This window comes from Mya arenaria, chromosome 10 (assembly GCF_026914265.1).
Source record: "Mya arenaria isolate MELC-2E11 chromosome 10, ASM2691426v1".
Classification (NCBI taxonomy): Eukaryota; Metazoa; Mollusca; class Bivalvia; order Myida; family Myidae; genus Mya; species Mya arenaria.
In genome coordinates, this window is record NC_069131.1 from 53568162 (window position 1) to 53593184 (window position 25023).

General features: G+C 35.6%; 2 protein-coding genes across 2 annotated transcripts; both read right to left on the minus strand.

Annotated features, from left to right (window-relative positions):
* Positions 1 to 2129: 2129 nt before the first annotated feature.
* LOC128205188 (perlucin-like protein) lies at positions 2130 to 10887 on the minus strand. The gene is made up of 6 exons (XM_052906662.1): positions 10751 to 10887; positions 9281 to 9712; positions 8372 to 8466; positions 8010 to 8100; positions 6256 to 6342; positions 2130 to 4281 (listed from the first exon to the last, which is right to left on the minus strand). Exons 2-6 carry the CDS (start codon positions 9441 to 9443, stop codon positions 4142 to 4144), a joined length of 576 nt encoding a protein of 191 aa, XP_052762622.1. The 5' UTR covers positions 9444 to 9712; positions 10751 to 10887; the 3' UTR covers positions 2130 to 4141.
* On the minus strand, positions 9634 to 25000 carry LOC128204815 (kelch-like protein 18). Its single transcript, XM_052906225.1, has 5 exons — positions 24848 to 25000; positions 23986 to 24070; positions 22055 to 22852; positions 17441 to 17549; positions 9634 to 9712 (listed from the first exon to the last, which is right to left on the minus strand). Exons 1-5 carry the CDS (start codon positions 24998 to 25000, stop codon positions 9634 to 9636), a joined length of 1224 nt encoding a protein of 407 aa, XP_052762185.1.
* Between the last annotated feature and the right edge of the window lie 23 nt (positions 25001 to 25023).

Here is a 25023-nt window from a genome sequence, read left to right on the forward strand (position 1 = left end):
GTCGTAATCTGTCCACATCTTCAATAGTTTTGGTTGGACTATAACGACTGGCAGATGGGCACTGAAAAAACTTTTTGACACACTATAATGTACATGGATGTCTTGCCGGTTTGTATGAAAAAGCTTCTAAAAACACGATGACAGCGAGCGAAATATAATTTCGATATTGTATAATACTTTTCGAAACGTTAGATCAAACGCAAATAGTTCGAAAATTTATCGGCAATTTTATCATTGTTTTCGTATTCTTACTGTTCTACTTATTATAAATGTTAAAACGGTCTGCAAACTCTAAATACTGGAACAACCTTCTAAGTGATTTGATGTTATGGTGTGTGCAATAAAACGATTTTCACACAAATCTTCAAAAAATCTTGAAGAACATGGATAAATACCCAGATAAGTTAAAATTGCGCTTTATTTATAGTTCACACATAAACCTACCCGTGCAGACAAAAATACAGCTGGCCTTTCGCTATTTGTTATTTTTACACTTACACCTATCCGTTCACACTATAATTGCAGTTGGCTTTTCGTTTTCGTTATAGCTCACACATACACCTAGCCGTATAAGCAACAGTTGTAGTTAGCCTTTTGGTTTCGTTATAGTTTACACGTACACCTACCGGTACACGCACTAGTTGCAGTTGGCCTCTCAATTTCGGTATAGTCGACACATACACATACCCGTGCAAGCAACAGTTGCAGTTGGCCTTTTGGTTTCGTTATAGCTTACACGTACACCTACCCGTACACGTACTAGTTGCAGTTTAGTTTGCCTTTTGGTTTCGTTATAGTTGACATACACACATACCCGTGCAAGCAATTGCTATTGCAGTTTGGCGTTAGTTTTTAGTATATTTCACACGTACACCTACCGGTACCAGTTCAAGCATTAGTTTCAGTTTGTCATTCATTTTCGGTGTAGACCACACGTACAAATACTCGTTCAAGCATTACTTTCTGTTTGCCATTCTTTTTCTGTATAGTTCACCCGTACACATACCCGTCCAAGCATAAGTTTAAGTTTACCATTAGTTTTCGGTATAGACCACACGTACACCTACCCGCTCATGCATAAGCTTAAGTTTACCATTAGTTTTCTGTATAGTTCACACGTACACATTCTCGTTCAAGCAAAAGTTTCTGTTTGCCATTCTTTTTCTGTATAGTTCACACGTACACCTACCCGCACATGCATAAGATTAAGTTTACCATTAGTTTTCTGTATAGTTCACACGTACACATTCTCGTTCAAGCAAAAGTTTCAGTTTGCCAATCAGTTTCCGTACAGTTCACACGTTCACCTACCCGTCCAAGCGAAAGTTTCAGCTTGCCATTCTTTTCCGTATAGTTCACATGTAAACGTACCCGTACAAACATAAAAAAATACTACAAAGCAAAACTACTAAATGTTAGCTATAAATGCATTCCAGATTCAGGCGCTTACAGGTTATCTACTTATGGTTTGCGAATTCTACTTAATAAGTAACATAGTAACTGGTTAACGTAATAAGATTCGTGTATCACTTACAAAGTGAAATTCACAAATCATAAGTAGATTACCAGTTGTATAAATATATATTTAGATAAGTGGTAACACGAATCTTTTTACGTTAACCAGTTAGTATGTTATGTTCTGCTGCAGTTGCTGAGCACTGCTGCTGATGATAATAATCTGGTTCGAATCCGGCTGTGTATGAATCGTTGATAAATCGTCCATTTATTTCTTTAATTTTTAAACATATTTTGACGTACGTTCGATGTTTAAAACATTTAACGACCATTTAAAACAGTAAATCAAATTAAATAACTATTCCATATTATCCACACTTAGTTGTCAATTGACGATATTGATCTAGCATCGTTATTGAAAACAGTTCGTTGATATTTATCAAAAAATGATATTAATTGATGACGTCATTTTTTATTATCGAATTTTAGATTGTACAGGGTGTTTGTTTTTTTTAAATAGGGTACACTGTTAAAATTAATCCATGTATCACAATTAATATGTTAACGTCATTAAGTTTAACGATAAAAGCGAAAAGACGACTTCGACCTAGACTAGTATTCAATATTGGTCTTTGCTATACTTCGTTTTTACCATAAAAACAACAACACAAATGTGCAATACCAGACGAGTTGTTTATTAGATGATGACGTGCAGCCAGCTTAAGTAAGTATAAAACGAGCACATGTATTTATGTAGAGCACAACACAATAAAATTCCCTGGCTAATAAAGTCCTATGCAGTGCAACCGACCGGCCAGGAAAAAACAGAGACGGTTAACTCTGGAAACCTGTGTTCGTTTGCCCCGTGTCGATCCACAAAGTATGAATGTCGAACCTCATTCAATTGCCTGGTTTCAATATGGATATAAAACAGTGAAACAAAATCACTAAAAATATTGAGGTGAAAATTTAGGTTACGAAGTGAACTGAGTGAAATCGACTGGTAGAATGACTCTACACGCTAATATACCAATATAGCACGAAATCCTCGTGCAAGACTGACCACTACTGTATTAAAATACTATCATTTCGCCAAGACAAATATTTCACGCTATACTAACGAAACGCGTGAAATGAATAATCTTATCCTTAGACATGACTCAGTGTTTCCATTCAGCCTATTGGTCAACTAAATATACAGGCCAATCAAAACACTTAGTTTCTAATTTCAAATTTAAGATAAATTTAAGTTGCTTATTGAATACGGCCCCTGGGTATGAGCGCATTTCGCACGCGTCCGCTGTAGGTGACACCCTCGGTAATGCATTATCCCTATATTACACGCGTAGAAGTCAGTCTCAAAACTATCAATTCCATGTCGAGCAGTTTGGTCGTAACGGTCTAGACATTTTTATCTTGTAATGTGATTATATGAAAAACACCAATACTTTCACAATGGGGCGGTTGCTTGGTTGCTTTCTTAGCAGCTTTTTCATCCAAATCAACCAATGACTTCCTTCAAAACCGATGGATTTCTTAGTTACCAATTACAACGTTAGCAACTACCTTCATTCATATAAGACTTCTTTCGCAAACAATGACTACAAGAGCAACCAAAACATTCCAGAGCATCCACTTTCTTCCTGAATAACCAATGAATATCTAAGTAACCCCTTACTTTTTTAGGAACCAAAGATTTCTTTTGCTACCATGACTTCCTTACCAACTACCTGCATGCATAGAACTAATGACTTTCTTAAGAAACGAACGACTTTCTTAGAAAAATATTACTCATTAGCCACTTAAATAGTTTTAACTTCCTACATCCATAGCAAAGCAATGACAGCATAAGCATTTTAGGACTTCCTAAGCAACCACTTACTTCTTTAGCAGCGAAGGAACGTCTTCGCAAATATGACATCCATACCAACTACCTCCGCCATAGCCACCAACGACTTTCCTGGGAACTTTTGACTTCCTTACCAACTAGTTTTTTTTTAAACCGTTAGTAACGCCTTTAGCCATAAAACATTATTTTTCGAATGGAAATAGGAAAATCAGCAATCTGATCTTTTGTCCGCAGTCTTATATCACTCGTTTACAGATAATTACGCAAAAATCGGCTCTTTCCAAGACAAAAAAAGTGGTCAAAACGGTAAATCAAGTCAAGTTGACGACTGTTGTTACTCACATTTTGCTTAACAACTTGGGTGTTGAATGAAGCATAGCAATAACACGTAGTTTGAAGCGAAAACTATTCGGAGAAGTAATTTGGAATTGCATATACTCTCGAAAAGTTGGCGTTAATGCATAGATAGATGGAATCTTATTTATAATAGAACACAAACACAGAAAATAAAATTTCCGAATTAGAGGAATTATGTACTTATTATATTTTCAGCAGTTTTGGCGCACATGTGATACTTTCAGGCATGAGTAAACAACTTTTTCATTAAATATGTACAGTAAAATAGAAGTGGCTATGTCAACCCTTTATAAAAAACATTAAAGAATCGGCGTAGAAAAACAGATGTACACTTATAAGCAAAGGAATTCAACAATAAATATTTATTTTTTCAGTATTAATTCCTCAGCGACTAAATGACGCATAATTTAATTACAAAAAATCCTCTGTAATAAGCATTATTCAAATACATTTGCCATTTCGACGCAAACGCGAAGGCTTTTAGATTCCCTTCATTTCACAGACTGCTCCTCTTATAGTAGCGCCGTTACAAAGGACGTCCACCCATCGGAACTCGCTGTTTTTGTCAAAGGAGGCACAGTCCTCTGTTCCATGGTCTCCACCGTCACCGGGATTGAAGTCTACAAATACAAATCGAAATGATGGGCAACAATTGACTATTCAAGCTGCACCCTCACAGATATACCATTTTTACAACATTTTTATTTTTGTCTTGGAAAGAGCAAATTTTTGCGTATATATCTGCAAAATTATAATAAAGGAACGCTTAAACAAAACATCAAATCGTATTTTTTTCATATTTCCGTTCGAAAATTAATGTTTTATGGCTTAAAGCTGCACTCTCACAGATTGAACGTTTTAACAACTTTTTTATTTTTTGTCTTGGAGCCAATTTTTGCGAAAATCCATGGAAACCAGTTATATAAGACTACTGACAAAAACTGAGATCGCAGTTGTTTTATATCTAAGTTCAAAAATTGATGTTTTATGCATTTTCCTTAAACTGTTAAGCCATAAAACATTAATTTTCGAACGGAAAAATGAAAATCTACGATCTGATTTTTTGTCAGCAATCATTTATTATTGGTTTGCAGATATTTACCCAAAAATTTGATCTTTCCGAGACAAAAAAAAATATGTAAAAACGGTATATCTGTGAGAGTGCAGCTTTAAACCGTTACTAAAGGTTTAAGAAAAATGCATAAAACATCCATTTTTGAACTTGAATATAAAAATCTGCTATCTATTTTTTCTCAGCAGTCTTATTAACTGGTTTCCATGGATTTCGCAAAAATTGGCTCGTTCCAAGACCAAAAAAAAGTTGCCAACACGTTTAATCTGTGAGAGTGCATTTCATTTTGTTGTAAATTAATGACGTCTGATTTTGGAGGAAAACTATTCAGGTTTTATTAAAGGCTTGTAGTAGACGTCGATTTAATAAAAAAAGTTGTCCCAAACTCAAAAGAGTGTCAAGACATTCATATGAACTAGGTGCATATGTCAACAGAGACAATATACACCTTTATTGCAAGTCTCACAACTATGAGTTATATCCCATCTTCGATTGTGAAATAACTTAAACACATTGATTTTTACTTAACGGTGCTCATGTTTTAATTTTACTAATGAATTACATATGTTAATATTTACATGTCCACTTGTTTTTGTTATATAGTAAGGCAAAAAACACACCAAAGGTTCTGCCAAATGCTCATTCGTCATTTCTTGCTACAAATATAGACGAAATGTGAAAGAATGTCTGTTTTCCATGAAACAAAACCCCTTTTCATCACGTTACACACGCTGTATCCGTAATGTACTATTTAAGGACCAATTTGATTTTCATCAGATTGTGTTTGGACAATATTTACAGTAATGGTTTGCGCACTCGCTTCTCACCTAGGCGAACCGGTTTCGATTCCCGACCTGGGCGCATGTGAGTTTGGTTTGTGGTCACCTTGCCGGACAGGTGGGTTTCCTCCGGGTTCTCCGGTTTCTCCCACAACTCAAGACCACACTCTCGCGTAAAATCGTGCCAACGAGAGTAATTAATATAATGTTGTAATAACTTGTTTCACAATCGTTGTAAAATAAATATGTTTAACCAAATACATGAATAAATAACAATAATTTGTAGTACGTGTTGTTCATAAAGGGTCATCCAATAGTTGCACGGAACAGTGTGGCGTCACTACCTGAGTAATGAACCCGCCGTAGCTCGCGTATAAAATTGTGATTGTGCGATCATCGTTGCATGACGCCAAACCACCCTGATATAAATATTGAAATGACTTTGAAAGTCAATTGAAATAATATTTACAGTCGAAACCTGTTCGCTCGAACCCACAGGAACAAGTGAAAATACCTCGAGCCTCGGAAAAATCGAGCCAAGCGTGAATGCTTACATTCAGTACAAATAAATCGGTCCATTGCATTCAGTTCGAGCCAACGAGGATTTCGAGCCAACGGGGTTCGACTGTAATCCGATATGGTCTACGTATTAATTCTAAATTCTTAACCTTGTGACAGCCTCGCCTTCTCACCAAGGAACAGGGACTAACTTAATTGTTAAATCTCTGTTAACTGAATTTTACCTGTGAACGTTGCGACAGAGTCATCGCCATAGAATTTCCATACTGCCTCCAACTCCGAATCTTGAATCCCTATCCACCACTTTAGGACTAAATAGAGAATATATTATGGAATGATAAGCGGCAAGAAACAATATGTTTGTTACTAACATTCATCAATAAGTAAGTACAGTGCACTGCGCCTTCAAATGCACAACCAAATCTACCAACTGGTTGGTAGTTGGATATTCGCGAATAATCGACTAAAAATAGTCGAGGAGCTTTATATCAACATTAACATCTAACTCTGAATTTTCGAATCCCCAACTGGCAACTAGCAGGTAGTTGACTATTCGAATCCCCAACTTCCAACTACCTTCCAACTTTACCGTCATCTTAATGTAGTGACGTACTAACATTCAAAGACTTTTTATTCTAAACTTAAAGATGCACTCTTACTCCCAACTAAGATTTACCACAATTAAACATTTTTTTATTTACTTAAAATGATGAATTGTTGTCGAAAACAATGGTTCTTATGAAGGATACTAAGTTTAATTTGAAAAAAGGTACAGAAAACACGGCATTTCTATATTATGACACGATAGAAGATCACAGTAAATCTTTTAGCATTCACCAATCATTAAATATTTTTGCGTTTTGAGCTATTAGATACACGGTTACAATCTTGTTATCAGTAATTAATATTTGTCTTAAATGCATTATGTGCTGAGTAGTTAAAGATTTATCACTCAAAATCACTTTATGTTTGTGATACATGTGTTTGTACTGATTTCAAATAAGAGTGTCACTTAAAGAAAGTAGCGCTCAGTATAACTAATTTAGAATACAGCCTACATTTTCAGCCAATGGGATTGCAGATAGGCAACCATTAAGTAGTAGACTTAATTATTAAGAATTTCAACGTTCGCGCATGTTTAAAGGTCCGCCTATTGCCAATCATCTGATACACACATCATGCGTCAGAGTTTGCGTCGACAATGTATCAGCCAATGAGATTATTTTATAAGTCAGTTAAGATAACATGAAATTAATTCTTAATGATTAGGAAGGACTCGTTCGCTACGCTCATTCCGCCCATTCTTAATCATTAAGAATTCACTTCATGCCATCTAACTTTTACATAAAGCAACACTTTGACTCTCGAAATCTCGATGTATAAGGCCGCACATTTCAACAAATGAATATTTCCTACATGATTTATATCCTGTACTACACGTTGAAATAAGTTGGATACGGATAATAAAGAAGAAATATTTGTGTCCTCATAATTGTTCATACAATACAATACTCTTTTTAAGGTTGCATTTGAATAAAGAAACGGAACATAATTATTTTATAACAAAGACAGGTTTTAGGCGTAACCCATAAAGCGCCGATGTTATCAACAACCGTGTATTTATTAGCTGAAAGATATTAAAGGGGCTGTCTCACTGATTGGCATTTTAATGAATGAGTTTAGTTTATTAAAACACTTCGACAAACCTTTTTATAATACGGCCGTCTGACGGAGCGCTCTCAAAACATTATTTTGCAAACAGGTTTGTCGAAACTAATCACCTTATCAAACTCCGGTAATAAAACGAAGGCGGGGCTTTTTAAACTACAAAGACTGCCATTTGTTTCATTTAAAATGGTGTATTAAAAGAAAAGTCATCTTTGATTAAAGTCTTCATTTAAGCAAATTGTTGCTTTCCGACGTAGCATATATGACGTATTTGTTTCTGCGTTAGTACACTGGAAGATGAAAAACTTACGATGTAGTTTTGAAAGGTGGGCTTTAATAAACATGTTTTCCGCCTCCGTGTTCACATGAATCAGGTGGGCCCCATATTGACGACAGTGATGCTGATTGAGAAATAAAGTCATAAATATACGTCATACTCAATCTTAACATATCGAACAAGCCTGATCGAAAGATAGAAAAAGTAAAATAATAGATTCGTAAATATATAAATTACTCAATTACTAAACTATCGACCGTTCGGTCATGGTATAAAACATAAAACAAATATTCCAAATACAGCGTTATGACACGTATTAACCTCGTTTATAAAATATCTAAACGTAAATTAAATCCCTATAGATGAACAATAATCTCGTAACTGACTGACCGTACCTCTGCACCGAGAAAGTCATCAAAGTCAGAGTCATCAAACAGATAGCAGGACCCGTGGAATGGGATCCACCCATCTCGACAGGCCGTCCCGCGATCTGATTGAAGTAATGATCATTATAACTTTTGCCCACAAAATCAGTCATTAAATATTCAATTGATGAATTAGATGACCATCATCTAATAACTACAAATTCGTGAGGAATGATATTGGCCATTTTTTTGGCAATGCGTTATTTACGAAGTATACCCAGCAAGCTAACCTTGCCGTATATACCATAGGACAGATTCAGGTGTATGTCTGTTAAACATGATTATCTTGTCAGATAAAAGACAAACTCTGTCATATGCTTGTAAGCTTGACATCCTGGCATTGAACGCGTACTTTGAGAAAATAATCACTGGTTACAAATTGCCAGATGGGGAACAGAGTCTGCTGTATGTCTGTTATCTCGACATGCTGTGCCCCATAAGTATATCAAGCATGAAAACTTTGCCGGATTGAGAAAAAAAACTTAACTTGTATGTCTGTAACCCCGATATCCTGACCTCAAACTAATACAATAAGTACATGTATATAAAAAATAATTAGCATGCCTTTAGGTAGTTCCAGTATATCGACAGTGATTATCTTGCCGGATGAAGGGCAGACCTGACTGTAATGTCTGTAAGCTCGATACCCCGGCCTAAAACTAGTACCGTAAGTATATTATCCATGCTTACCTTGACGGATGGAGGACAAATTATGCTGTATTTTGCAATTTGCTTCGATATCCTGGCCTCAAACTAGTACCATATGTTTGTTAACCATGCTTACTTTGCCGGATGGAGGACAAATTATGCTGAATTTATGCAAGCTACCTCGAGATCCAGGCCTCAAATAAGTACCATAAGTATGTTAACCATGCTAACCTTGACGGATGGAGGACAAATTATGCTGTATTTCTGCAAGCTGCCTCGATATCCTGGCCTCAAACTCACATCGAGATGAACACGTTGGCTCCTCTAGACAGCAAACCTGACACAGCAAACAACCAGCCAAAAACAAAAGTCCAGCTATCATCTTTACATCCATTTCCTTGTAAGTTAGGATAATTTGAATTTCGATATGATAAGATAAAGTTTTTCGAAACCCATTCAATATATAATGTTTGCTCCACGGACATTAAATATGTGAAAATGGCGAACCTATTTCGGTTTTATTTTTACTGTGCTATAAACATTTTGAATAGGCAAGGAAGTTATCTATTCAACTTGTGACGACGCTATTTGTATCGAATCTGAGGATCTTCCTCAAGTCGAAGCGTATAATCTTCCCGTATGAGATATCGCGGCCTTATCCACCTGAAATTGTAAAATAACATGGTGAACTGCATATAAGGATGCCCAAATCGTGTACGGCCTCGGAACCACAGATGAATAATCCAAAGATGTCATGGCCAAGATTATTCTAGACATCACCACTCATGGGATGAGATACCCGTCAAGGGTTGCACCATGCAAAGTGTTTGATTTAGTAATAAACCACACTGTATATAGTTCGCATATGTCTCTACTCCTCTCAGTTCAAGCGATGTATTTATAAGCTACGCAACAAGTTAACGCAAGAAATTGGGATTTTACTCATTTTTGGAATTTTGTTATTTAGGGGCCGTATTCAATAAGCATCTTAGTAATAATTTTCAACTTAGTGAAAAATTGCCATTTTTCTAATTTGAATTTTAAGAAAACGAACAATGTTTGTACACCAAAAATATGAAAATAAGCAAGAAAATGGTCTAAACAATATATGCATATGAATAAATCTGATGAAAAGTAGCGGGTGTTTAAAATAATCGTTGTCAAAAATTACGAAATTCTCACTAAGTTGAAAATATTCACTAAGATGCTTATTGAATACGGCCCCAGGTATGTTTTAAGAGTCACAAATGACTCATGAAAGCGGAACGTGGTCCGCAAAAACTTCAGATATGGCATTATTCGTTACCAAGATTAATCATTAAAACATTATTTGTCAAACAGGATTCAGGTAACTAAATGAATAGGTTCTCAGAGCGTTTGCACATGAGGGGTTAGAGATTACATCCTCAGAAATTGATTCATTTAAACATATTGTTTCCTATATTATGTGAAATGAAATATATATTGATGAACCATAATAAAACCATATTACATTTATAGTGTATAAAGGTACAATGAATAACTCTAATATTTTCCTGGCCATCTTAAATTTAGATGCACTCTTAATCCCAAATAAGATGTACCAAAAGTGATACGATTGCTAATATATACCAAAAGGGTGAATACATGCCGAAAGGAAAGGTCCTTATGGATGATGCCGATTTAATTTGAAAAAAGGTGCAGAAAACACGGTTTATCTACCTTATTAGACGATAGTAGATCTTTGCAAATCCTTTAGCACTCATCAATCATTTACTATTAATTTGCGTTTTCAGCTAATAAATATACTATTTATTAAGAAGTTAAAGGTCTATCACCAAAATTTATGTTTGTAAGACATGTGTATGTATTGATTATAAATATAAGTGTCACTTAAGATAACTTGACACGTATTTCCGCCATGAACATGCTGTTTAATAAGAACAAGATGAGTTACACTTGAAATCATGGTGAATATTCGGCTTTGTGTCACTGATTGTTTTCATCTTTTCTATCGCATCATAGTGTTTACTATTTTTATAATCTGATTTTCAAAACAATACTACTGTTAAAAAGCTATAGCTTGTTTTCACGATTATGTTGTTTTTGTTTTTATTTAAGTTTGAGCTATTTTAATATTTTATTCTAACTAGCAAACTACTAAAACGCGTCTTTAAACTACCAATGTGAAATGATCTTCCATAACGACCATGTGTTGGTCAATTTTATAATCTTAATAATATTTCAATTTTAATTATTGGAAAATAAAAAAGGGGAAATGTAATAACTTTATCAAGCACCAAAAAGGCCATTGCCGCCTCAAACACGCGAATAAATTACATTACAGAGCGCGCATTTTGTTATTAAAGCACGCAACCGTAATGAAAAGAATTAATTTTTTTTTAAATATTTTTCGTATTTCAAACATGTTTCCACTAATTTCAAAATAGTCCAATTCGTATTTGACGACCCCCATTGACTTTGGGGTCATTAGGTCAAGATCACAGTGCCTTTCATGTGAAAAACGATTTGTTGGTCACCGACCTTACGTCACATTTCATTTCCACTCAAAGCTTGAATCCAGAAGCTTCATACCTGAACCCAGGGACTTCATACTTTGTATACAGGTTGGTCATGACCGCTAGATGAACCCTGGTTGCTTCGTCTCCAATCGAACAGTGTACGTTTCATGCCCATCGTTGTTTTTTTTTCTCAGCAACGAGCACACAATGTATTGACAAGCGTTTCTTTTCTTAAAATCATTACAATGTACTTTAAATTAGCATTTCTGAAAGTTTATCTATCCATTTTCGAACATGAGGACATTATTGGTCAGATTACGCATTTTTTAGTTGATTTTGCAATAAAAATGTCCATTTCACTAGTGACACTCATTATAAATCTCTCGGAACCGACTTTATCTTAACCAAATAAATGCTGTCTGAGAACGAATATTTATTTTTACCTCAAAATGACTGGCGGGGAATGAATCTTTCTCACAGTGACTGGCGGGGAATGAATTTTTCTTGTTACCTCACAGTGACTGACCGGGAATGAATCTTTCTTGTTACCTCACAGTGACTGACGGGGAATGAATCTTTCTTGGTACCTCACAGTGACTGACGGGAAACGAATCTTTATTGGTACCTCACAGTGACTGACCGGGAATGAATCTTTCTTGGTACCTCACAGTGACTGACGGGGAATGAATCTTTCTTGGTACCTCACAGTGACTGACGGGGAATGAATCTTTCTTGTTACCTCACAGTGAATGACGGGAATGAATCTTTCTTGGTACCTCACAGTGACTGACAGGGAATGAATCTTTCTTGGTACCTCACAGTGACTGACAGGGAATGAATCTTTCTTGTAACCTCACAGTGACTGACGGGGCATGAATCTTTCTTGGTACCTCACAGTGACTGACGGGGAATGAATCTTTCTTGGTACCTCACAGTGACTGACGGGGAATGAATCTTTCTTGGTACCTCACAGTGACTGACGGGGCATGAATCTTTCTTGTAACCTCACAGTGACTGACAGGGAATATATCTTTCTTGTTACCTTACAGTGACTGACGGGGAATGAATCTTTCTTGTTTCCTCACAGTGACTGACGGGGAATGAATCTTTCTTGGTACCTCACAGTGACTGACAGTGAATGTGTCTTTCTTGGTACCTCACAGTGACTGACGGGGCATGAATCTTTCTTGTTACCTCACAGTGACTGACGGTGAATGGGTCTTTCTTGGTACCTCACAGTGACTGACGGGGCATGAATCTTTCTTGTTACCTCACAGGGACTGACGGGGCATGAATCTTTCTTGTTACCGCACAATGACTGACGGGGAATGAATCTTTCTTGTTACCGCACAATGACTGACGGGCAATAAATATTTCTTGGTACCGCACAATGACTGACGGGCAATAAATATTGCTTGTTACCGCACAATGACTTACGGGGAATGGGTCTTTCTTGGTACCGCACAATGACTGACGGGCAATAAATATTTCTTGGTACCGCACAATGACTGACGGGGATTGGATCTTTCTTGGTATCGCACAATGATTGACGGGGAACGGTTCTTTTTTGTATCGCACAATAATTGACGGGGAACGGTTCTTTTTTGGTATTGCACAATAATTGACGGGGATTTTTTCTTTTTTGGTATCGCACAATAATTGACGGGGATTGGTTCTTTTTTGGAACCGCAAAATGACTGACAGGACTTGAATATTCTTGGTGGTCATTGACACAAACAAAAAACCAGGATACATAGATTGTTTTGTTTATAAACAGAATAAGATATCGAAATGAGCTAAAAACGTAAGTTAGCCTTATCAATAAATGTATTTTTAAGAGTAGGATCTGTGTGTTCGGATTTGACTGTACAATTGATTGGCCAATAGACTGAATGGAGGCATATAAAAGAAGAACGATGAAAATTATATAGAAAACAGCCATTTTTCCAACGATACCAACTATATTGAATATTAATTGTATACATCTAAGAAATATTACACACCACTGAGGGTCATATGACATTATAAGGACCGGCCAGTCAGCGTCCGAAGGTGTATATGGACCAAGGCGATTGCCGAGGTCCATTCACCATCGCCATATGACCCGAATTGGTGTGTTATATTACCACAGGCGAGGTCCGGACCGGCCAAAAACATGATATGGACCGCTGACGTCATAAACACTGGATGTTTATTAAAATACATTGATATACGGACCGATCAACTTTATATACACAAAGAAGGGACACATTTTTGTAAGGTATAATATAAAAATTATATATATATTATTAGTTTATTATTATATTATTATTATATTATATTATTATATTGAATATTGAATCGAATTGAATTGACCGAGAAGAAGTTGGTTTTAGTATAACTGATAAGATAGATACAATTTTTCCCGAAACTAACAAACTTAAGTTATAAGTAAAGGCAAGGAGGCTTAGATTAAAACAATGTGAAGAAGTAAGTATATAATTTATTATACGATTTAAGTATAACACATATGTTCTGTTCTCAATCCATCCTCTACCATTTTTCACTGTTGAAATGATACGATCATTTTCTTTCCTTCTATCTGGTTTAAAAAACATACTAATAAAGCATTCCAAATTTTCAATTCTCTTTGAGTCTGACGGTCGGGATTGGGATTTCGGTCTGTGTATCCTACTGGAAACCACTGAAAGGAAACATATAAAATTATAAAACTTTATTTGAGCTCAGGTATTATATGACAATGCAGTTTTAAAGCTGCACTCTCACAGATTTACTTTTTCTCCAACTTTTTAAATATGCACTATTACTCTCAAATTAGATTTACCACAACTAAAACAATTGTCTCCATTTATCAAAAAGGATAAATAAATGGTTCTTATGAAGGATACCAAGTTTAATTTGAAAGAAAATTGCAGTAAACACGAAATTTCTACCTTATGAGACGATAGAAGATCACAGTAAATATTTTAGCATTCACCAATCATATACTATTTTTGCGTTTTCAGCTATTAAATACACGGTTACAATCTTGTTATCAATAGTTAATATTTCCATAAGTGCATTATTTAGTAAGTCGTTTAAGGTTTATCACTCAAAAATTATGTTTGTTATACATGTTTATGTAATGATTTTGAATCAGAGTGTCACTTTAATTATGAAGTATCGCGTAAGGACCAAATGTCACTTGGTTACCCAAAACGGGAAAGATGTTTGCTCGAACGAATTGATTGAAACTTGAAACATGAACTCCTTGTTTTTTTATGATGAAACCTACACAAAAACTACTTGAAGCATTTGAATACTTGCTGACAAACATTGAAGTTTAATTGTTGTAGGAGCAATACTTTTGGAGCTACTTGCGACCAAAACAATTGACGGGATATGACATGACATATACAACTCTTATACATGTTGATATGGTGGTATACAAAGTAAATCACCTTGTTTCTAGTGACCGCCCCGATAGACCAGTGGTTGTGCATTCACTTTGGACATACAATGTAGTATATTACTTTCTAAGATTTTTACATTCTGAAAACATAACTTTCTAAAATCACTGCTTTCGGAACTTGAATCTACAAAAATCTTTTTTTTTCAGGGTTTCACAGAGTGTGTAGCAATAATGACCATGGAACTTGTGTTTCTAACATTGAAAACTATGAATACCCGTACACTGTTTCATTAAATATAGCAGGAAACCTAATCTTGGCAAGCTTTGCCTTGAAAAAAATTGTTCAGGTCAAAAAGAAACGCCGACATCTGCAAAGCGAAGAATTATAACACAGTTTGTTGGAATATCTAGTCCCTTGTTTTAATATCTAGTCACTTATATAATGAGGGGAATGTATTCACTGTTAAAGCTGCACTCTGACAGATTGAACGTTTTGATAATTTAATTATTTTCTGTCTTGGAACGAGGCATTTTTTGCGAAAATCCATGAAAACCAGTTATATAAGATTGCTGACAGAAATTGGATCGCAGATTTTTATATTTAAGGTCAAAAAATGATGTTTTATGCAGTTTTCTTAAATTGTTAGTAACGGTTTAAGCCATAAAGAAAATTAATTTTCGAACGGAAATATGAAAATCTACGATCTGGTTTTTGTCAGCAATCATATATTTTGGTTTGCAGATAATTATGCAATAATTTGCTCTTTCGAAGACAAAAATAAAAAAGTTGTAAAATTGGTATATCTGTGAGAGTGCAGATTTAAATTGAAGTTTGTGCCAGAGTACAGACCACAAGGTAGGGCTAATATTGAACAATAGTTTATGGGGCACACTATTGGTTGATGCAAAAAATAACAAAATGGCGCTCTTTTAACTGAGGAATTTGTGGCCATGTAGCTTAACATTGAAAAAACAAACTTTTTTAAAGGTTATTATTTTTTTAACTGTACACAAATCAAATGAGTTAAACATAATAATGCATTAAAATGAAAAACAACAACAACAGACTTTGTAAGAAGATGTTTTGAGCCTCTTTAAATAAAAATCACGTTTTTCACTTTCTTAGTGTCCTATTTTTGTTATTCTGCTACTTCAGTGTGTTTATACCATGCGATTAAGTACGTCATATATGCTACATCGGAAGGCAATATTTTGCTTAAAAAGAAGACTTAAAACAAAGATAACTTTTCTTTTAATACACCATTTTCAATGAAAAAAGGGCAGTCTATGCCGCTTAAAGAGCCCCGCCTTCGTTTTATTACCGGAGTTCGATAAGGTGATTTGTCTTTGTTTTAAGTCTTCACTCGAAGCAAAATATTGCCTTTGGACATAGCATTTATGACGCAATTTGTCACGTGGTATACACACACTGTACATGTTTGTGTGAATTTGACTTCAGCCAGTTTAAAGCTGCATTCTCAAAGATTGACGTTTTTTTTAGTTTTTGTTTCAGAAGAAGCTGATTTTGGTATCAATGCCTTCAATTCAAACATTTAAGATCAAACAAAGTTATTTGAATTAAACACAACAACAGGTTGTTTACATATGTGAGGTTTCTACAGATTTAAGATTATAGAAGGTACGACTAAGATCATTTATAGAAATGGGCCCCTGGGTCATATTCATTAAGAGAATCTTTATAGTAACAGGTTAAATAAATCACCCTATACTACTTTAAGACCCGCGAGACTAAACAATTTATATCACAAGGAAAATTCGTTATGTCACGGGGTAACATTACGGATTTGCTAATACATGTAGCGTGTATATGCGAATTCTGTTTGGGAAAATCACATAAAGTTTGATAAAAGCAATTATTGAATAACTATTTTTGGCTAACATAACCAATTGTTACAGTTGCAACCGGCTTCAGTCGTTTCAGTTTTGATAGGAGCTTGAGGGAATAAACTGTTAGAAATGAAACTTACAAATACCAATTCGGGGTGCTTTGAATACATTCGAACCTCGTTGTCTAGAACTACTAGGGACCGTTGAAAATACCTCGAGCCTCGGAAAAATCGAACCAAGCGAGAATGCTTACATTCAGTATAAAGTAAACTGATTCATACCAATGTAAAATATATCATTCGACTGTAACTCCACAATATATAACAATATTTAACACTAAACTGTTAAAAAAACACAAAAGTTACACATAAATTACAATTCGCCAATATTTCTCTCTTTTAACACTTGCGTTTCATGAAAATTATGATATTATTATTATATCCAGTTCGAGCCAACGATTAATTCGAGCCAGGCGATTTCGAGCCAGCGGGGTTCGACTCTTTCAGATTAGCAAATTGCAAATCCTGATTTTACTCCAGAAATGTAGAAAAATGAATATGCATTATCATTTTATGTACACATTCAAATCGGGCAAAAGAAATAACCTTATAGGAAAAAGAAACGCGCATTTACAAATGGGAGGAAACTTACGCGTGTCCTAGCTCGTGAGCGGCGACGGGAGTGACGTTGTATGACGTGAACCCGTTGGTGGAGTAACGGCGGAACGTGCTGCTGCAGACCGTAGAAACGTATGCGCAACCTGCACAACCATGGTTTTTGATTAGTTGCAGGGTATTTATAAAAAAACTCTTTCAGAAACAACTGAATTTATTCGTATGGTGGCCTATTACTGCCGTGAGATAATCTGATAACGTTTCGTGATTATTTCGTGCTAACCACTTAATTTTCACGATAATTATCTAGCTATCTTTAGTAAATATTCGCGATTTTTTCGGTACGATAAATAACATTAGAATAAAAACAGGCTTGAAAGCGCTCAGAACTGCCACTTATTTCCTTTTCATGCTGTACACCACTAACAGCTTATCTAGGTATGGTTTGCGAATTCCACCTAATAAGTAATATTTCGTGGGATATATATTTGGTAACTTTGTCTGGTTGATAATCATCTTCAAAAACAAGCAACTTACTAGTAATCACCACTACTTCGATCAGCATCATTATCGGCTGCGCCAACGCCATCGCCATCATCAATATCATCATCATCATCAGCAGCAGCAGCAGCAGCAACAGCAAGAGCAGCATCAGTAAGAACAACATCAGCATCCTCATTCACTCACTCATTTACTCACTCGCCCCCGCACGCACGCACGCACGCACACACAGAGAGTCAAATTATAAAAGTTTCGGTGTCTGATGAATGTGTCCATTGACTGCAATGAAACGTGAGACACTTTCAAAATTCTCTAGCGGTAGCTTATGCGATAGTCTATTTGGTATGGAAGATATAAAGCATACACCACAATGATACTGTAGACAAAATACTGGACGACTTTTCACAGCTGCCCGATCAGCATTTACTACGCTGTCCCTAGTATTTTACCAAGTGACTCAAAATTGGACTAGATTAGCACTTATTTTATTAACGTTTCATAATTATATCAGCGTTTAAAATCTGACTTCTAAACCTAAAAGGTGGTGTGTCACAAAAAAAACGAGTAAGTGATTTGTTTTGCTCACATGAAATGACCCATATTTGTAATAGACAGCGATTTAGAAACAAATTTTAAAGATAACATAAAGCTTTTATCTTTACTATGAACTCAAATGTTTTCGAAAATTTGGCCATGTATGTTTTAACAAAACTGCATGATACATGTGCGAAGAGTCCATATAACTGTACAAGACACAATAATGCGCGTTTAGGGAACTTTTTAACATTTGGATATTCATTGTGTTCCCTTAACGCCACAAGTCAACTGATTCATACCAATGTAAAATATATTATTCGACTGTAACTCCACTGAACTGTTAAAAAAAAGTTACATATAAATTACATTTAGCCAATATTTCTCTCTTATAACACTTGTGTTTCATGAAACACTTATTCGGATCGACTTCTGTCAACAAAGCATGGCCATTTTGGAACTATCTAGCAGGTGCACGTTATCTTGCCACTCAATATACTTAGCCCCGAGATCTGTCATTCTTGGCTAGGAAAACAAAAAATGGGATATGGACGCGTAGAGTCGCCAAAACAAAAATCGTCAAAGGCTCTAAAGTGGCTATTTATATGAACTATAACTGTATGGTGCCAATATTTATAACCATTATGTTTTATTACGCGATATGTAGAACGTTAACAAAGATAATGGAACATCCGACCTAGTGAACTTCTAACTGTTCCACCTGACATGGCCCAGTAGTACCAACGCCTGGATCTCCTTTTGAATTCAAAACATTTGGACCAGGTTGCATTAAGATTGAGTGCCGGTAATGAATACAAGGCTTTTAATAACAGTTGACTTTGTGACCTACTTTAAACTGTAAATAACCAAGGTATGTGACCAAGACTACTGATTGAAGTCAGGTAAAACAATTAAGTTTGCATACCAGGTAACTCATTAAGTAACATTTATATTTGAATACCTCTTGTTGTTTTGCTTTCCAGTAAAACTGCGATCGCTCGAGAATACCTGGGTCCGAGCTAAAACCTCGAAGGAACCGATGTTACGAACGTTTAAAGTTTCAATTTCCCAGTCTGTTTTGAATTTTGTCTCTCAGTGTGTTTTAGTTTGAAGTCGTCAAACCGATTGTTTACTTTGGAACATGCGTTTGGGAAAAAGTGTGAATTGATGACATCGAGGGAGTCATACGGTTTTGTGCATGATTTGTGTATTTGGGGCCGGCTATTTTGCTCGACTCCTCGACTTATTTAGGTTTCGATGCAGCGTCGGTATATTTTATATGTAAATAGAAGGAAAAATGTTCGGGACTAAGCTTCGACCTCGAGGGACCGCCGGTTCACGAATGGCCGCATATTCGAACGACCGCAGTTTTACTTATTCTAACGTAGATTAGTTGTTGGTTCAAATATAAAGCTGTAGTATATTTCTTTTGAAAGTTGATGTCCTTTGTGTTTCTCTCCCTGGGATCAAATTTCTCTGCTCAACAATACCAGTACAGCTTCCGAAAAATCATCTTATAAATGAGGTTTTTATTGCATCATTTTAAAGTTTCAAAAAGAAACAAACACTAGTAATCTCAAAACGGTGAACATTTGTGACAAGGTATTTCAAAATTTCAAAGAGGTTCAAGGGATATGGATCGGAAATAAAATATAGTCATATGTCATTTGACCTCTAAGTTGTTTAAATGACTGAATTTGTAATCACTTATGAGTGTTTAGACCGCATTTATTTTGCCAGGACCTTACTCTCATGTTTCAATGCATGTGTAGTTACGTCGATCTTAGGTGGTACTTAATATAACAATGTTGTACGTTTCTATAGACTAGGTGCCTATTCCTGAGCCATTAAACGGGGTTTATGTTTAAACTTTTGGCTACTGAGCTTGTTTCTGTAGTTTTTCATAAAAATATTACTTTGAATTTAATCCGAGTTGGTGGTTACGGTCCTCACATGTTTAGATATGGTGAATATTTTGGGTAGTTATTATACAAGCAGACATAAAACATAGTGATATTATAGTCATGTGACATTTCACCTGTATGTGTGGCCCTGACCTTAAACCGAGCTGGTCGTAACATGCGATCCACAACCTTCCCAGCAGTTCACGAGATATGGAGCTGACACGAAATGTAGTCATATGTCATTTGACCTCTACGTGCGACCTTCAACCGATTCCAGCAGGTTGTACATGCATCTTTCTCATTGTCTGAATATGGTGAACATTTGTGGGTAGTCATTCCAAAATCCATCAAACGATTCCAGATTGTACAAAATGTAATATGATATTTATATGACCTTTGACCTTTAAGTGTGACATTCAACCACGCTGGTTTCAACATGCGCTCTGCAAATCGCCTTTATATGGTGAACATATGTAGGTAGTTATTTCGAAATTATACAAGCGGTTCACGAAATTTGGACCGAACTCGAAATGTAGTTATATTACCTTTGATCTATAAGTGTGGCATTGACCGTGAACCTAACTGGTTGTAACATCGCTCAAATATGATTAACATTTGTCGCAATTTAATTTAAAATTGTTAAGAGACATAGAGCGGACATGGTTTCAAACGGACAGACGGATGGACAAACAGACAACCCAAGCACAACTTAGCTACAAACAAACCAAAAGTACATGTAAAATTTTATTTTTTCGCCCAATTTTAGTCGAACTTTAAACAATATTTCAAATAACACGTCCTATAAATGCTGTCAATATAGTCTAATTTTAACAGCAGTAGTTACAGAAAATCTTGCTAGTAGATTTTAAAACATGCCTTGGTATACAGTTAACTCAAAATCACAACTTCGTCGTTTAAATCTACATTTAGTTTACAATGGGGACATTCAACATGACAGGGAAGAAACTGGCTTGGAATTTTATCTGAACGGACAATAAACCGGAACGAACCGTTCTGATTTCTAGACGAAGGAGATGTAGGTCCCAAACGTTTGTTAATGTCGTTACTGCTGAAAGGGACACACTGGTCTTCAAAGAACCCAACTCCACATGTGTCTGGTTTCATTTCTATGCTATGCTCTGCTATTTCTTCAGGAATATACCATTTCCTTTCCCTTACGTTAAATGCATACAACTCGACGCCCGGATTGTAAGCGTGTTTTAGAAAAACAAATTGTCCTACAGAATGGAGCATGTGACCCAATAAATATACTTCAGAAAACTCCTTAAATTTCTTGTTGCGTTTAGTATGTCTATCTAACATAAAGAATTTCTTGTATTCGTTGTTGGATAGAGGTTTGTCCTCATCGCTATATATGTAGACGCACACATAACGATCCTCAGCCACGCAACAAGACAAACGAAGTTCTGTGGATGTGTCGATGGTTTTGAATACCTGTGTTTTGGAAACAATTTGCGACATTTCAGAATCATAGAATACCGCATGAACCACAGCTTGATCACTCTCACCATTGTTGTTAGACGAAATATACGTATTAGTGATTATGCCAATTTCATTTGTTTTCTGAAGAGCAACGACATCCTCAATATGTGTCCCATCTCTTATATCAGCATAAAAACTGCCTTCAAATTCAACGAGATGCCGTGACCACCGTTTTGAGATGAAACTGTATTTATAGAATTCCATCATACCCTTAGGATTTTTCATTTCTGGCAGTTTACTTATTAAAAAAACTCCATCTCCTTTACAATTAAGTATGCAATGAGCATCTGAAAAGTTAGCTGCATCAGACAGTGTTGGTAGCTTTACCCAACATTTTGACTTTATAGCGTACAAGTACACGCTGCGGTCATTCTTGTAAGAATTCAAACTCCCCGAGAAAACAAAAGCATCGGTCTTGTCAGACATATCCACATCTCCGTCCCGTATTATCTGCACGACTTCGAAAGTTCTCTTCAAACACTTTTCTGACGACATGACATACTTACATCGTTGCAAAATGTCTGTGAGGAACTGCAAAGACATTCGGGACAAATCCAGAACAGAGAACATATCTTCAAAGTACTTGCTGCGATTTTCTGGATCGAACTGTATCCACCTGAATAGGAAGTTGAACAAGTCCTCTCTTGGAACATAGCTAAGGGTTGGATCAGCAAGTAAAGACGTTACTGAGGCTGGAGACATCTTCAAAGCTTCTTGTTGGTTTATAACGTCAGATAAATGGGCTCTTATGAAATTGAACACATCCGAGTAATACTCAATATTGTACAAACTAGACATTAGACACAATGGGACGCAGTTCGCAACAGTCAGCTTAACATCGCGAAGATATCTGCTACAGTCTTCCTTAAGACTGTCTATCTGAAGGTAATCAGCTACTTCAAGCAAATCCTTGATGGTGGAATACTCAATAGCGACTTTGCCTGTGTAAAGGTAAATCAGGGCCATCTTCACAAACTTTGGTTTGCCAATGCCTATGTAAACTTCTCCTGCAAAATAAAATGAAACGTAATACATACAGTAATACAACGCGAAGACACGCATGACTCACACTTTGACAAAATATATCTAACCTATTTGATGATTATATGCTTTTAAATTGGGTCACAACTCAACTCAACTCAACTCAAAACTCGTTTTATTTACTAATTCAGGTTACAATGTATGCAACAACATGAATAGGATATATATAAAACGCATGTTAAATTATTACTTGAGTGTTTTTGCCCGGTTAGCAACTAACCTATACATTTTAAAAGTTTATTAAAACAGCATAAAGCCATGGCCACACGTTTTAGAATAAGTGTAACTGATAAATAGACACACAAAAACCAGAACAGATACATATAGTGATAATGCATCATTAAATAAGTGATTCGTGTTACTTGTTTTTGTTATTCATTTTGACTTATAAAAGACAAATCAAGACTACAATTAAACCTGCAAGGAAAAAATAGTAATAGTAAAACATTAAAAACCTACACCCTGTTTAGAAGCACAGGACCCAAACGGCAATGAACTATAGATACAAACGTATTAACACCACACACGCAAAAACACACATGCATCTAAATAGCTATGCCGATAAACGATTGGATTACCGCCTTGGAACTGTCAGTGAAACACGAGCTCACTGGGGCACGGGCCTGCTGGAGAATTAAAGATGCACTCTTACTCCCAAATAAGTTTTACCATATTTAATACAATTGTTTAAATTTACCAAAAAGGATTAATAAATAACGAATACAATGGTGCTTATGAAGGATACCAAGTTTAATTTGAAACGTTATGAGACAATAGTAGATCACAAAAAATCTTTTAGCATTCACCAATAATTTAACAATTTTGCTTTTTCAGCTATTAAATACACGGTTACAATCTTGTTATCAGTAATAAATATTTTCCATAAATCATAAATGCATTATTTAGTAAGTAGTTAAAAGTTTATCACTCAAAACTTATGTTTTGTATACATGTGTGTATGTATTGATTTTGAATAAGAGTGTCACTTTAAACTAATTGTTTACCTCACACCTGAACATACGATATATCAATAATTACAAAAATGAAATAGGCAAGGCTTGTTTAACAATGTACGCAGAACTGCAATAAAGGGATTTACCTTGTTGTCTTTCCTTTAGACCACTGTTGTACATGGACTGAAAGTAAGGGCTATGTACCAACACACACAAGTGGGCTTTCATGCTCTCTTGGTGGTCCTGAATGGAATTTAGAAAACAAATCAAATATCGAACCCTCTATGAACCGACTAAGAACTATATGTGAATTGGTTTGAAATCATAATACCGGTTTGGCTATACGATGTGTTTTCATATATAACGTTGATTATATGTTATTTTTTTAGTAAAGGTTTATTAATTGATGAATGATATGACCCAAAGATATTTAAAGTATTATTATTTATATGAAAAACTACAGAAACAAGTTCAGTAGCCAAAAGTTTAAACATAAACCCGTTTAATGGCACAGTGTAAACGCCAAAAGCATAGATCACAAAAAATCACAAACAAGAATCATTGAACAACAGCACATTACTCCACAAACAACACAGTGCATATAACTAAACAAAAAACTAGGTATGTTTATCGAGGATTGTTAGGTACCGCCTTGGAACGGTAAGTAAAATGTAAATTTTTGGGGATGTAAATCAGTGAGCAAAACCTCAGTCTTTTCCCAACAATCCCAAGTGAAGTAATAACGTAAATGGTTGAGCTTAAATTTCCAGGTGTTTCCTTAAACATATGCCCTTTAGTTTTTTGCAATAATTTCGTTTAAAATTGGATTTTTCAGATATTTTCCCCAAAATAATAGGTCTATCAGGTCCATCAAAGTATTATCGTAAAGATTTATTGATTTACGAATGTTATGACCCAAAGATATTTAAAGTAATAAACCATGGACCAATTTTTCAGAACTAAGTTTAAGTTCAAAGACATGGTATATACACCTTAATGATTAATTACCCCTTCTCCAAACGACACTGTTATGTCACAGAGGTCTGATTGTTCCATCATCTGGCTGTACAGTTGCTTCATAACAGCCTGATTTACGTTAACTGCACTGTCTATCTCTCTAGGAGCAGGTAAGGAGGCATCGGATTGCAGTTCAGAAGACATTGTACCTCGAACAAATAATTAAA